This window comes from Panulirus ornatus, chromosome 20 (genome assembly GCF_036320965.1).
Source record: "Panulirus ornatus isolate Po-2019 chromosome 20, ASM3632096v1, whole genome shotgun sequence".
In the NCBI taxonomy this organism is placed as follows: Eukaryota; Metazoa; Arthropoda; class Malacostraca; order Decapoda; family Palinuridae; genus Panulirus; species Panulirus ornatus.
Genome location: NC_092243.1, coordinates 74,890,323 through 74,903,453, shown reverse-complemented (window position 1 = coordinate 74,903,453; position 13,131 = coordinate 74,890,323). Strand labels below are relative to the sequence as shown.

Here is a 13,131-nt window from a genome sequence, read left to right as displayed (position 1 = left end):
TGGGAAGCGGAAATTTTTTAAAGATCCCAAAGAAAGCATGAAAACTTGACATTATTTACCCCCAGCAGTCAGTAATATATCTCAATTTTCAATGTTATAGTCGAAATATACCACTTTGATGTCATGCATTGTAAATGTCCCACCACTGCAGATCACAGGACTGTCTGCTCCTCTGCTGTCTGTTGCTCCTCTCTTATGCAATATGATAATATTTGATTTACTTAAAGTTATATTTTTACCACAGTACAACTACTGTATAAGTACAATGACAGTTCAAACCAGCCATTTAATCTTAACAGAAAGTCCACGTATTACCAAGGCAAACATGTAGGGGGTCTCATTAAATCAGTACATTACCATTCACAATTTTGATTTCCTTGGAGTTTCCAAGAAACAAACTTCTCATAAATGGCAGAGGCTAGTATAAGAGGTCTTTACTGTTTTTGTCATTGTAGACAATCCGTGAAATAAATGTCTGCTTCTTTCGAAGAATGTTTTATGTCTTGTTCTTTAGCAAATTTTCATTTTTATTCTGTTTAATTAGTACATGAAATTAGACAAAGTTTTTTAATTTTCTGACTATAATTATCCATTAATCAGTCAATCAACATCATAAGATAATTGCATCAATAGACTTTATTTCCCATAATTCATTTCAATACCCTCAGGTAGATTATTTTAATGTAATACAGGGAATTTAAAAGGAAAGTGTATGATATAGTATGAAAGGGGTTGATGTGAGAGGAAGGCTGCTTTTGACATAGGCAAATGATGTATGTGAGGGAGGCATGTAAGGAGAGAGAGAAGTGGAGACTTTTGCCATGGCCATCCCTTTTATAAGAGTTCCTGGGAGGAATGGGCATCAGAGAAACCATGTGATTGTTTGCTTTGTTTTTTATGTTTATGTATTACTATTAGTAACTCAAGAAGCTTACTATGTTTTTTGATTACTTTTATCCCCTAAACTTTCCAATCATTTAATGATGCCTGTGGGAAGGTAGATAAGGATGTCACTGCTTTGAGTGGAAAGTGACCTATTGGAGAATTATTTTTTGTGCTGTTTGAAGTTATTTTACGCATCAGATACGTGATATAAACTTTTCCTAACATACTTGATTTTTTACAGAAATATTCCTTTAAGCATCCTCGACCTCGCAGACCTTCAAGCTTGAAGGTGTATGAATGCCATGTTGGCATTTGCTCTGAAGAGCCCAAAGTTGGAACATATTTGGAGTTTGCCAAAAATGTCTTACCCAGGATAGTTAAACTTGGTGAGTGTTTTATACCCATGTTGATTAAACCTTAAATGTACCCAAATTTGAAAGAGTATATTGATTTTAAAATCCATCCAACTTCAGCCAAAGGAATACGAGGTTGTGTAAAACCTTAAACTATCACATATCAACTACATTTGTTATATGGTGTTGTTGGCAATTTAATGAACTCTTCATCGTTGATTGTAAGTATGAATGATATGTCCCCAGTGGAAGATGTACACTGACCAATTTAAGGTTCAGATGGAAAGTAGAAAAATAAGAAATGAGAAATTATGAAACACCTATAGCTTATTGGTGCAATTCTTGTAGCAGGCTTTTTGAGGCACTACTTGCTGTGTGCAGAATCTAGCACTCTTGTAATTTAATGTTAGGTGCTGTTTACAAAGCAAACCCTTTTTTCCTGAGATGTTTTAGTCTCCTGGGCACCTGTAAGACCAGGGGAAATAAAGGAAGTTTGTTAGTTTTTATTGTGATTATTGTAGTTGATTTCTGTCACGAACTTATCTGATTAATCATAATTTTTATGTATCAGAAACATGTTCTTTCTGAAGCACATTTATTTTGGAGTGGAAGCATAAGGAAAGTATAGAATTCAAGTAGAAGATTCCGTTCCCCTTTCTTTTAGCATGACCACAGCATAATGATTTTTTTTTTTATGATGGTAACTTTCTCTCCTGGTAAACATGCATTGGTGTAATACTTCCAGGTTATAATGCTATCCAGGTCATGGCAGTCATGGAACATGCATACTATGCTAGTTTTGGATATCAGGTCACCAGCTTCTTTGCTGCTTCAAGGTAAGCACAGATTACTTACCAGTAATTACCTATAATATAGACAGCAGGTGTATTATTTGTAGGTAATATCATGATTTGGTGATAAATCCCTACTTATTAAGAGCCTAGAAATGATGTAAACTTAAATATATTGATTTCATAAATGATATCCTGTTCAAGATGTAATGATCTTTTTACCTCCAGGAAATGTATCCTTAGGGATAGGGGAGAAAGATTAATGCCCTCATATTCCTTTTTTTTTTTTTTTTTTTTTTTTTTTTGTCGCTGTCTCCCGCGTTTGCGAGGTAGCGCAAGGAAACAGACGAAAGAAATGGCCCAACCCACCCCCATACACATGTATATACATACGTCCACACACGCAAATATACATACCTACACAGCTTTCCATGGTTTACCCCAGACGCTTCACATGCCTTGATTCAATCCACTGACAGCACGTCAACCCCGGTATACCACATCGCTCCAATTCACTCTATTCCTTGCCCTCCTTTCACCCTCCTGCATGTTCAGGCCCCGATCACACAAAATCTTTTTCACTCCATCCTTCCACCTCCAATTTGGTCTCCCTCTTCTCCTCGTTCCCTCCACCTCCGACACATATATCCTCTTGGTCAATCTTTCCTCACTCATTCTCTCCATGTGCCCAAACCATTTCAAAACACCCTCTTCTGCTCTCTCAACCACGCTCTTTTTATTTCCACACATCTCTCTTACCCGTACGTTACTGACTCGATCAAACCACCTCACATCACACGTTGTCCTCAAACATCTCATTTCCAGCACATCCATCCTCCTGCGCACAACTCTATCCATAGCCCACGCCTCGCAACCATACAACATTGTTGGAACCACTATTCCTTCAAACATACCCATTTTTGCTTTCCGAGATAATGTTCTCGACTTCCACACATTCTTCAAGGCTCCCAGAATTTTCGCCCCCTCCCCCACCCTATGATCCACTTCCGCTTCCATGGTTCCATCCACTGCCAGATCCACTCCCAGATATCTAAAACACTTCACTTCCTCCAGTTTTTCTCCATTCAAACTCACCTCCCAATTGACTTGACCCTCAACCCTACTGTACCTAATAACCTTAAGAGTAAATGTGAATAAGAGCAAGGTTATTAGGTACAGTAGGGTTGAGGGTCAAGTCAATTGGGAGGTGAGTTTGAATGGAGAAAAACTGGAGGAAGTGAAGTGTTTTAGATATCTGGGAGTGGATCTGGCAGCGGATGGAACCATGGAAGCGGAAGTGGATCATAGGGTGGGGGAGGGGGCGAAAATTCTGGGGGCCTTGAAGAATGTGTGGAAGTCGAGAACATTATCTCGGAAAGCAAAAATGGGTATGTTTGAAGGAATAGTGGTTCCAACAATGTTGTATGGTTGCGAGGCGTGGGCTATGGATAGAGTTGTGCGCAGGAGGATGGATGTGCTGGAAATGAGATGTTTGAGGACAATGTGTGGTGTGAGGTGGTTTGATCGAGTGAGTAACGTAAGGGTAAGAGAGATGTGTGGAAATAAAAAGAGCGTGGTTGAGAGAGCAGAGGAGGGTGTTTTGAAGTGGTTTGGGCACATGGAGAGAATGAGTGATGAAAGATTGACCAAGAGGATATATGTGTCGGAGGTGGAGGGAACGAGGAGAAGAGGGAGACCAAATTGGAGGTGGAAAGATGGAGTGAAAAAGATTTTGTGTGATCGGGGCCTGAACATGCAGGAGGGTGAAAGGAGGGCAAGGAATAGAGTGAATTGGAGCGATGTGGTATACCGGGGTTGACGTGCTGTCAGTGGATTGAATCAAGGCATGTGAAGCGTCTGGGGAAAACCATGGAAAGCTGTGTAGGTATGTATATTTGCGTGTGTGGACGTATGTATATACATGTGTATGGGGTGGGGTTGTGCCATTTCTTTCGTCTGTTTCCTTGCGCTACCTCGCAAACGCGGGAGACAGCGACAAAGTATAAAAAAAAAAAAAATAGAATAACCTTATATATTCCTTATATATCATAGAAAAAGTATATGTTGGGAGTTGGAAACCCTCCCTCCCTCCTGTGTCAGTTCTAAGAAATTTAACTGAGGAAGAGTCAAGCAAGGAGGCTCATCTTACTGGAAGGCTGAGGTTGTTTGTTAGGGGAGAGGAACAAGGATGTTCTGGTTCAAAGTGAAACTAATCATAGGGTGAAGGGGCTAGAATGCTTATAAAATGTCTTAAGATATAAAATCTGGAGTTTGTGTGAGGGCAACAGCAAAGGATGGGGTGGCACTAATGCTGATGGAGGAATTATGGAAATGTGTGAAAGAGTGTAAGGGAACAAGCTTCGTACTGATTTGGGTTAAAAATGAAAGTGGATGAAGAGAGGTGGATGATGGTGCTTATACACGTGGTAGAGAGAAGAGTGAGGAGGAAGTTGAGTAAGTGTATCAGTAATTTTGATGCAGGGGATCGAGTGTAATGATGTGATAGTTGAAGGTATGATTAGGGGCATGGGGTGCCCCTGGAAAATGAAAATGATGAACAGATTGTAGAGGTGTGTACTGAATTAAAGGACAGATGATTGGGAATAACTGCTTAACAAAAGAGGACATAGTATACATGGGTGGTTCGGATTAATGGTGAGCCAGCATTATTGGATTATAACCTAATTGGTAGGCTTGCTAAAGAGAATTTTGGATGTACCTGGCCAAGAGGGATGTCTGACCACTTCTTAGTGGAGATGAGGATGAAAGTTTGTGTTGGCCAAAAGAAATGTGGAAATGATATTATTGGGAAGAGAGTGATGAAAGTGAATGAGTTTAGAAAGATGGCTTTAGTTAGGAGGATCTGTGAGTCATTGGGTGAAGAACAGCAAATGGTGCGAACAAATGAAGCCAGGGGAACAGGCAAGAAGTGTGTTATACAGTAGGTGGGATATGGGCACAAGAGAAAGGGTGGTTTGCTGAGGAAGTTTAGTTATAAGTGAAAGAGAAAAGAGAGGTATATAACAGTTATCTTTTGGGAAGGAGTGGGTAATTGGGAGATGTACAAGAGGAAATGGCTGAAGGTCAGGAAGAAAGTTCATAGCCAAATAAGAGGGTAAATGAGAGTAAGGGTGAGAGATTATGAGTTAACTTTATGAAGAACAAGAAAATTTTTTGAAGGAAGAAGTTGTAACAGGCAAAGAACAGGTGAATAGGAGTGAATTTTTGAAGTACTTGAATTTCTTTGATGATAGAGTTGCAGACGTGGGGTGGTTGGGATGGATAGGTATATGAAGCATGGGACATGGGAAGTCGTTTAGTGAAAAAGATTGAGGTGGTGAATGCCTTGTGTAGATGGTGTGGCAAAGCAGCAGGATGGGATGGGATCGTTGAATGTATCTGCAAAGGAGGTGACACTCGTTGATTGAGTAGTTAGAATTAGTAGTTTGTTTTTTTGAGAGTGAGGTGCTTGAGGATTTGCAGAATGTTTGGATTGACCCATTATGTAAAGGTAAATGAAACATTGAAATGTTCAAATTACAGGGGTTTAAGTTTGAGTAAAGTTATAGCTGTTTAAGGGAACCATGTATAATGGATTTTTGTTTAGCATACTTGAAAAAAAGATTTTCATTTAATGAATACAGTATATATGATAGTCATTGAAAAGCAAAAATTAAAAAAGAAATCCATCAAACAAGAAAAAGAATAAATATATCCACTACCTATCACAGTATACCTCACCTCAGTCACTGTTGCATCAAAGGTGCCCAAGAGAGTGATTATTACAGGCTATGGTGGCATACTCAAGTGAGAAAGTGTTAAAGTTTTGGAGAGTGTATGAAATGAGAAAACCAAGTTATAGAAAAAAAGTTTAAGTTATAAAGTTCAGTAGGGGAGAGAGAGAAACGAGATGGCTGGAATGTGAGTTTGAATGGGGAGAACCTGGAGAAAGTGGACCGTTTCAAATTCTTGGGAATAGATATTGCTGTGAATAGAATCTTTAAAGCTGAAGCTAGGCACAGGATGGGTGTTGGGGACAAGTTCCTGGTTGTATTAAAGAGTGTGTGGAAGGAGATATCTCTGTCTTTGATGGAAAAGATGAGTTTGTTTTTTGGTATAGCAGTCCCCATCACCTTCCTTGTGACCTTTTGCGGCTTTCTTTTGTACATTTCCTAACCCCCTGCACTCCATCCTTGCAGATAATTCCCCTACACCTCTGTTATCCCTCTCATTAGCAACTTAACTTCCTCATCCTCCACTCAGCACTTTTTTTTTTTACACACCCACCTCCCACCTACCACAGAAGTCTCTCACACATGGAAGCAGAGCTCCCGTAAATAGCTTTCATTCTTTGCCCACCCCCTGAATTTCATATACTCTCTTCTTTTACTATTCTCTTCTCTGCTTCTCCTGATATCTCAGTACACAAGCATTTTTTCCAAGCTTACCCAGTTTACCCCACCTCCCCCCTTCCCACTCATAACATTCCCTCTTTACATAAGTTACTACAAACCTTCATTTTTGCCTCCTCCAAGTATTGATCATACATCCCACCAACTGCACCTCACAGCACAGTCACACCAAGGAATCTCTTTGTTTCATGTCTGTCATTTACTACTTAATCCAATATATATGGATTGAGTGTAACATTAGGTAAAAGTAGTAGGTAGTAATTTTAGGCAGGAGCATTAAGAATCCATGGTCAGTAGGAATTCTGCAGACACTGTGCAAGAATTGCTGTCTGCTGGTGGCCTGTTAAGGGTGAAGCACTAAAGGCTAAGTAGTGGCAGTGAAATTCATTAGTTATGGAGAGACTATTGCCATGGCCACTCCCTTGAGTAAGTTCCATGTGGAAACAGGCATCAGAGATACAGATAGGGATGGTGAGTAATGACAGATAAGAGCTCTTGAGTAAAGCTTAAAAGCTCTCACCTGTGTTTACTCACAATGCAAACCCATACATCTGTTATAAAGAATTGTTCACATAATCGTAAATATGTAATGGTTTTTGGTTTTACCCAGGACATCTTTCCAGAGACTCCTGCAGCCCAAGGCTATGCTACTTGTTGTAGCAGCAAAATGTGAATTCCTTTGTTGTAAGAACTTCATTGGGAAAACTCTATGTCCAGTGATTAGTGTGTCATCACTTTCTGCTTAAGCGAGGTAGTTGTTGGGAACAGATGAAGCAGTGACCTGTTTTGTTCACTTGCACTCTCTGACCATCATGTATACTGCACTAAAATTCAAAGCCTCATATCCACAACCAGACTACATAGACTTTTTCATAGTTTCCCTTGGCCACTTCATATTCCCTGGTTCAGCCCTTTGACATTATGTCTTCTGTGTACCACATCACTCCAGCTATTATTTCCCTTGCATGTCTTACATCCTTCTGCTTGTTCAGGCCCTGAACATTTTTAAAACATGTTGCATTCCATCCTTCCACTTCCTTCTTGTTTCAGCCCTTTTGTTCCTTCCACTTTTTCATTGAACAGGCATCAGTCCTTCAAAATACTCATTCTTTCTCCTCTTCACTTCATATTTATGTATTTTTATCTATCTGTAATGCCAGGGCCCCCTCCCTTGGGCCTCCTACAGCTTCAAGGCTGCTCCAGTCAGTAGCAGGGACAGGATAGACTCCTTAGGAGCAAGAAGTTTTTAGTGAGATTGTACTCATATATCTTAAATAAAGGTGACTTTTCACACACAGTATAACTTCAGTCACAAGCAGGTAGAGTCTGGTAACATCATTGTGAATTCCTTAAGTATCTTTAAGATTTTTTGTTGAAACTGTTTTCATTACATTCAGAGAGTAATACTAAGTAAGTAATTTGTAGGCATCGGTTGGCACTATTTTTTCTGCTGTAGGTTAGAAGCTGCAGCTCAGCAGTTTCAGTATGTGACTCATTCCTGAATAGTAGGGTTAAAGATAAAAGAGTTAAACCATGGAAAAGTTTGACATGCATCATTTTATATGTAATGTAAGTGTTTAAGTAGGATGCCGTGGGAATAATTTCTGATTATATTCGATGGGGACAATTTGTATGCTTAGAGAGGTTTGATTGGAGCTTTTAGTGTACCTTGATAGATCAACTTATTGGACAATGTAATGATGGAGAATCTTTAAAGGTGGGTTAAGAGGAAATACATGTATGCACAAGATTCACTGTATTCAAAGAGTGACAAATTTGAATGAGAGAAATTTTTTCCCTAAAATTCAAGACTTTTATTTGGAAGTTGGACTTTTACATGACTTTTTGTCATATCTAATCCTTTTATTTTGTAGCCGTTATGGTACACCAGAAGAATTGAAAGAGATGGTTGACACTGCACACTCTCTGGGTCTCACTGTTCTTTTGGATGTTGTCCACTCCCATGCATCCAAAAATGTGCTTGATGGATTAAATGAGTTTGATGGCTCAGATTCATGCTACTTCCATGGTGGCTCAAGGGGGGTGCATTCTCTATGGGACTCCAGGCTCTTCAATTATTCCAAGTAAGTAGTACTGATATATTTATCTAGGGCTATGGAGTGCTGATGAATTAAGAGTAATTTTTTTAATTGATTTGATTTTTTAGATATGAAATTATTGTATTCCTAGTACCTTAGGAGTCATGATATTAGTGGCCACTTCAAGAGGGTAAACAATAATGTTTGTGCACCATTTATGTGATATATTGATGAGAGGTGAAAGTACTATTAAGGCATATATAACTTAAAAAGAAAATATCCTTTAATTACATTAATCAATTTTTTGTAGTTGGGAGGTGTTGCGGTTTCTACTATCAAATCTACGCTGGTACCTAGAAGAGTACAAGTTTGATGGATTCAGGTGAGTGTTGACTTTTTTCTACTTCTTATTATGAAGGTTATACAGCTCTAGGAGGAATAAATGAATTGACGCTTCCTCCATATTTGAATCAGGATGCAGTCCTTTTTTTTTTTTTTTTTCTGCCGTCTCCCGCATTAGCGAGACCTATTCCTGTCACATTAAAGCAAGATATATGTAGGAATTTTTTGTTTAACTTATTCATCATATAACTGCAGTCACAGAAGATGAAGTACACATTGCTGTAGCTTTAACAACTGAACTTTTGACATTATATGTATTGACTATTTTGTGTTAAAGGAAAATGATCAAGGATAGTGAGCCAATATCGTGGTTTTAAACATAATTGTCCTTTTTTGCTTGCTTATGGGGATTGAGCATGGTGATTCCAGTTCTGCAAATTTATACCCACAGAATGCTCACTCTGCCTCAGTTGAAATTTATGTGCCTGTACCTAGTTTTAACAAATGGCTTATGAAATGTAAGGATTTACAGGCACACTTAGAAAGGATAAAATAGATGTACAGTATTGAGTTTGTGCAAGTGTAGATTGAAAGGTAGTGGAGCCTTCTTACAGAATGGAATTCAGGATGTGCAGTCATGCTTGCAGTGTGATGCAGGTGGTTATGTGACAGTAGGTGGAGTGTTGATGAGAGGTTAGTGGTTTGGAAAGATACTTGATTGTAAATTTATGATAAGATTACTCATTTCATAATTCAGTTTTGACTGATTTAGAATTTCTATAGTGGTTGCAATCATTTTATGATAGAAAGAAATTGATTAAAGAACAAGAAAGGACAGCTGAAGATGGGGATATAAAGGAGAAACTATGTGTGATGGATGACTTGGATTGATGGGTATGGGAGATAGTAGGAGTGGAAAGTAGATATTATGTTGCTGGTGAAAATTACCAAGGAGAGCATGTGGATTGTATGTAGCAGCTGGTATGAATTTAGTAAATACTTTTTTCCGTAGTGATGATGTTCATAGGTATACGTGGTATAGGTGCTGAGAAGACAGGGCACACATGAGTATGATTGTGTATATCTATAAAGAAAGAATATGACAGGTGGTTAGTATGATATGCAGTGTAAGAGTGTAAGAAGGGAGCTTTTCTGTTTGTGCAACAGCATTATTTAAGGTAGCCTTTCATTTTAGATGAAATAGATTTAGAAGTATGAATGAAGCTTTTCTGCTTATTTCTGTTTTCAAATGCATTGTATCCTCTCAAGTCATTCCACTGTAGTAGTCACTGATGGAGGACTTCCTTCTTTTATTCTGTCAACGGTGATATTTGTCAGAATTCTTTCCTATTATCTACTCAGTTTCTTCCTTCCATGAATGACCTTTCATCTTAAACAGACTAGAGCATATGAACTACCAAGAAATATTAAAGATTATAGTCTAGAAATTCAAAGAAAGAGATTTATTATCACATATGCTCGACAGTATTTAGACTCTACATTATTTAGATTAATTGAATTAACAGTGTTTTAAACCTGAAAGCAACTAGGCATGGAATATATAGAATTGGTAAGTCAAGAGTAATTCCTGGAAGCATCCAATAAGGTTCAGACAGAGGTAAGAGATTGACTGGAAAGGAAGTTGAAGCAATACTTGCTGATCTGAGGAATTTACAAGACATGACTACAGAAACATTAAAAAGAAAATTGGACTCATGGTTCAAGGCAATACTTGATACTTGATGAACTTGAATAGATAACTACAGCAGTGGATTAGCTACTGAAAGTGATTGCATCATACAAGCAAGACAAGTGATGGTTTAAAGAATGGTAGACAAGAGAGATGTCAGTCCTCAATAAGTGGTGAGTGCTGTGCACTTGCCATGTTGTTTGACAAAATCTCACCATAGGTACCTTGTTCACTGTAATGCTGAAGGTTCATCTGTATATGCTTCAACTCACTTCCTGACCCTTCTTCACTATGGTAATTGTTTCACTTTCTCATACTAAACAGATTTCTACTCATAAATTTTGCAATATTTTGGAATGATAGCAGTAGCCTGGTTAAAATCAGTAGTGCTAAAATGCAATATCTATTTATATCTTTTTCTAAATGTTACTTTTTGATTTTGCTTGTGTTGAATGATAGGAGGCACAAATTTATCACAAAGTTTGTAACATGTTTTTTGTTTGGCAAATGCAGTTATGATGACTTTTTTTGATGTCTGTGTGGGCCATACAGAAAGTCTTTGCCATCATGCAGTGTACAGCATGGTGTATTTGTTGATTGTGAAGTTCATTTTTGTTATTGTTTTATCACTGTGACAACAGAATAGACTGAAAACACTGAGTAATTGGTACTGCCATAAGTTTTAGCCTCATATCTTTTTAGAGTGGATTTTTTGTGATTGCTCTAGCATTTCAGAGAGACTGGCATAAAGATATTAATCTATTGAAGATATGTTTGTATTGTGAAATTTGTTTTTGTCTTGAACATAATTTTTTATACCCTTTTGTCAGATTTGATGGTGTAACATCCATGCTCTATCACTCACATGGTATTGGAGAAGGTTTTTCTGGAGAATATCATGAATACTTCGGACTAAATGTGGATGTAGAAGCTCTTGTATATCTCATGGTGGCCAATCACATGCTTCATGAACTGCATCCTGAAGTTATCACTATTGCTGAGGTACTGAACAGGTTTTGGATTTCTCCCGAATCGAAATTTTTTAACATCTAAGAACACACACGCATGCTACTCAATGTATAGCTAATATATTCTTATTTCAGATTCTTAAGTAAATCATGGATACTAAGTTTGTTATCTGGCTAAGTTATTTACATTCTGATTCATTTTTTGTTGAACCTTTTCATAAGTATGTATAAAGGTAAGCATTTGCATAATCATACCTATTAAGATAGTAAATTCATTTCATGTTTGACTCTTAAAAACCATAGAATATATATTTGTCTGAGGATAGAGAATCTTGCCTTCAGGACTTCCAACTTTTGAATATATCCTACAGGATGTGTCTGGGATGCCTGCTTTGTGTCGCCCAGTTGAAGAAGGTGGTAGTGGCTTTGATTATCGACTGGGAATGGCAATTCCTGATCATTGGATCAAGTTGCTTAAAGAAAGTTCTGATGATGATTGGAATATGGGAGGCATTTGTCATATTCTCGAAAATAGACGCTATCAGGAGAAAACAATTGCATATGCAGAATCTCATGACCAAGTAAGTGCCTTTTGTTTATTCAGAAATGGATACTAAAGTGGAGTAGCATTTCCAACTATTAATAGTTTATTGTTTTTAAGGTACTGCATTGTCAAACATGTTATAAGCCTTGATACTTGCAATCCCAAGATACATTTTATGTGGGTTCCATGATGTTCAGGAAGTCAGCCCCATATGTATGCAAGGAACACAGGACTTGAAGTGTGGTGACATTGCATGTTTGTGTTGGCAGAGTGAATGCAGGGCACTTTAGCAGTACATGTTTTTTGTCTTCAGGTTGCACATAAGGATGAGAGGTCTTTTTTTATTTTCTTTTTACACAAGGATTGGTATAGCTCTACTTAGGACAATTCCAGCTGAGCTGAGGCATTTTCTTTTTCCCTTTTTGATGTATAAGTAATGACTAAAGACTCATCAGTCATGACCATTCTTTTAACAAAGCTTGACTTTTTTTTTTTTACACTATGCTTTAGCTACTTTTGCATTTGTAGGGTTCTCAGACCAAAGCCTTATTACTATCACTTGTAACTGGACATCCCCATCCTCTGTCTCTCTCTTGAATTGCCAGTCTTGGAACTATGGAGGAGTTTGATATTCATCTATGTGGAGCTTCTTTACTCTTTTTCCATGGGATAGTTACTACTTCATTGGCCAGGAAGCCTTCAGATGTGTTGATCATATACTAGGTTATTTTGGCTAAGATTGAGTCCAACATCCTTTATTCTACCAGATCTTTTTTCCCACTTATGACTTTATCAATCATGTTCTGATGCTTGTCATATCATGAACAAAGCATGTTAGACCATGAAACTCTCCTTTCCCAAATTTCTGCTCAGCTTTTATTTCTGCTCATAATCTTCTCAGATCTATTCATTTGTAGTCAAACAATGGTGTGATGATTTATCTTTGTGTTTCACTGGCAAGTCTTTTTGATCCTTTAAACCTTAAGTTGTGGAAGTACTATCTGAATGAATTTCCAAGGGGTACGAGTTCTTTCGTAGAATTTGTAATTGGTTCTATTTTTCTACTTTTTCATCTTCGTGTAATCATAAATGGTCCTTTTTGGACAG

The 13,131-nt window shown here is 37.9% G+C and overlaps 1 protein-coding gene across 3 annotated transcripts in view; it reads left to right on the top strand.

Moving 5' to 3' along the window:
- The window catches only part of AGBE (1,4-alpha-glucan-branching enzyme), an 81,829-nt gene that overhangs the window by 41,398 nt on the left and 27,300 nt on the right, over positions 1-13,131 (top strand). For all 3 annotated transcript variants that reach the window (XM_071675299.1, XM_071675300.1, XM_071675298.1), the window contains 6 exons: positions 1,127-1,271; positions 1,984-2,074; positions 8,316-8,525; positions 8,791-8,862; positions 11,343-11,514; positions 11,852-12,061. In XM_071675299.1, coding sequence (XP_071531400.1) covers positions 1,127-1,271; positions 1,984-2,074; positions 8,316-8,525; positions 8,791-8,862; positions 11,343-11,514; positions 11,852-12,061 — 900 coding nt within the window. The remainder of the gene's footprint in view (positions 1-1,126; positions 1,272-1,983; positions 2,075-8,315; positions 8,526-8,790; positions 8,863-11,342; positions 11,515-11,851; positions 12,062-13,131) is intronic.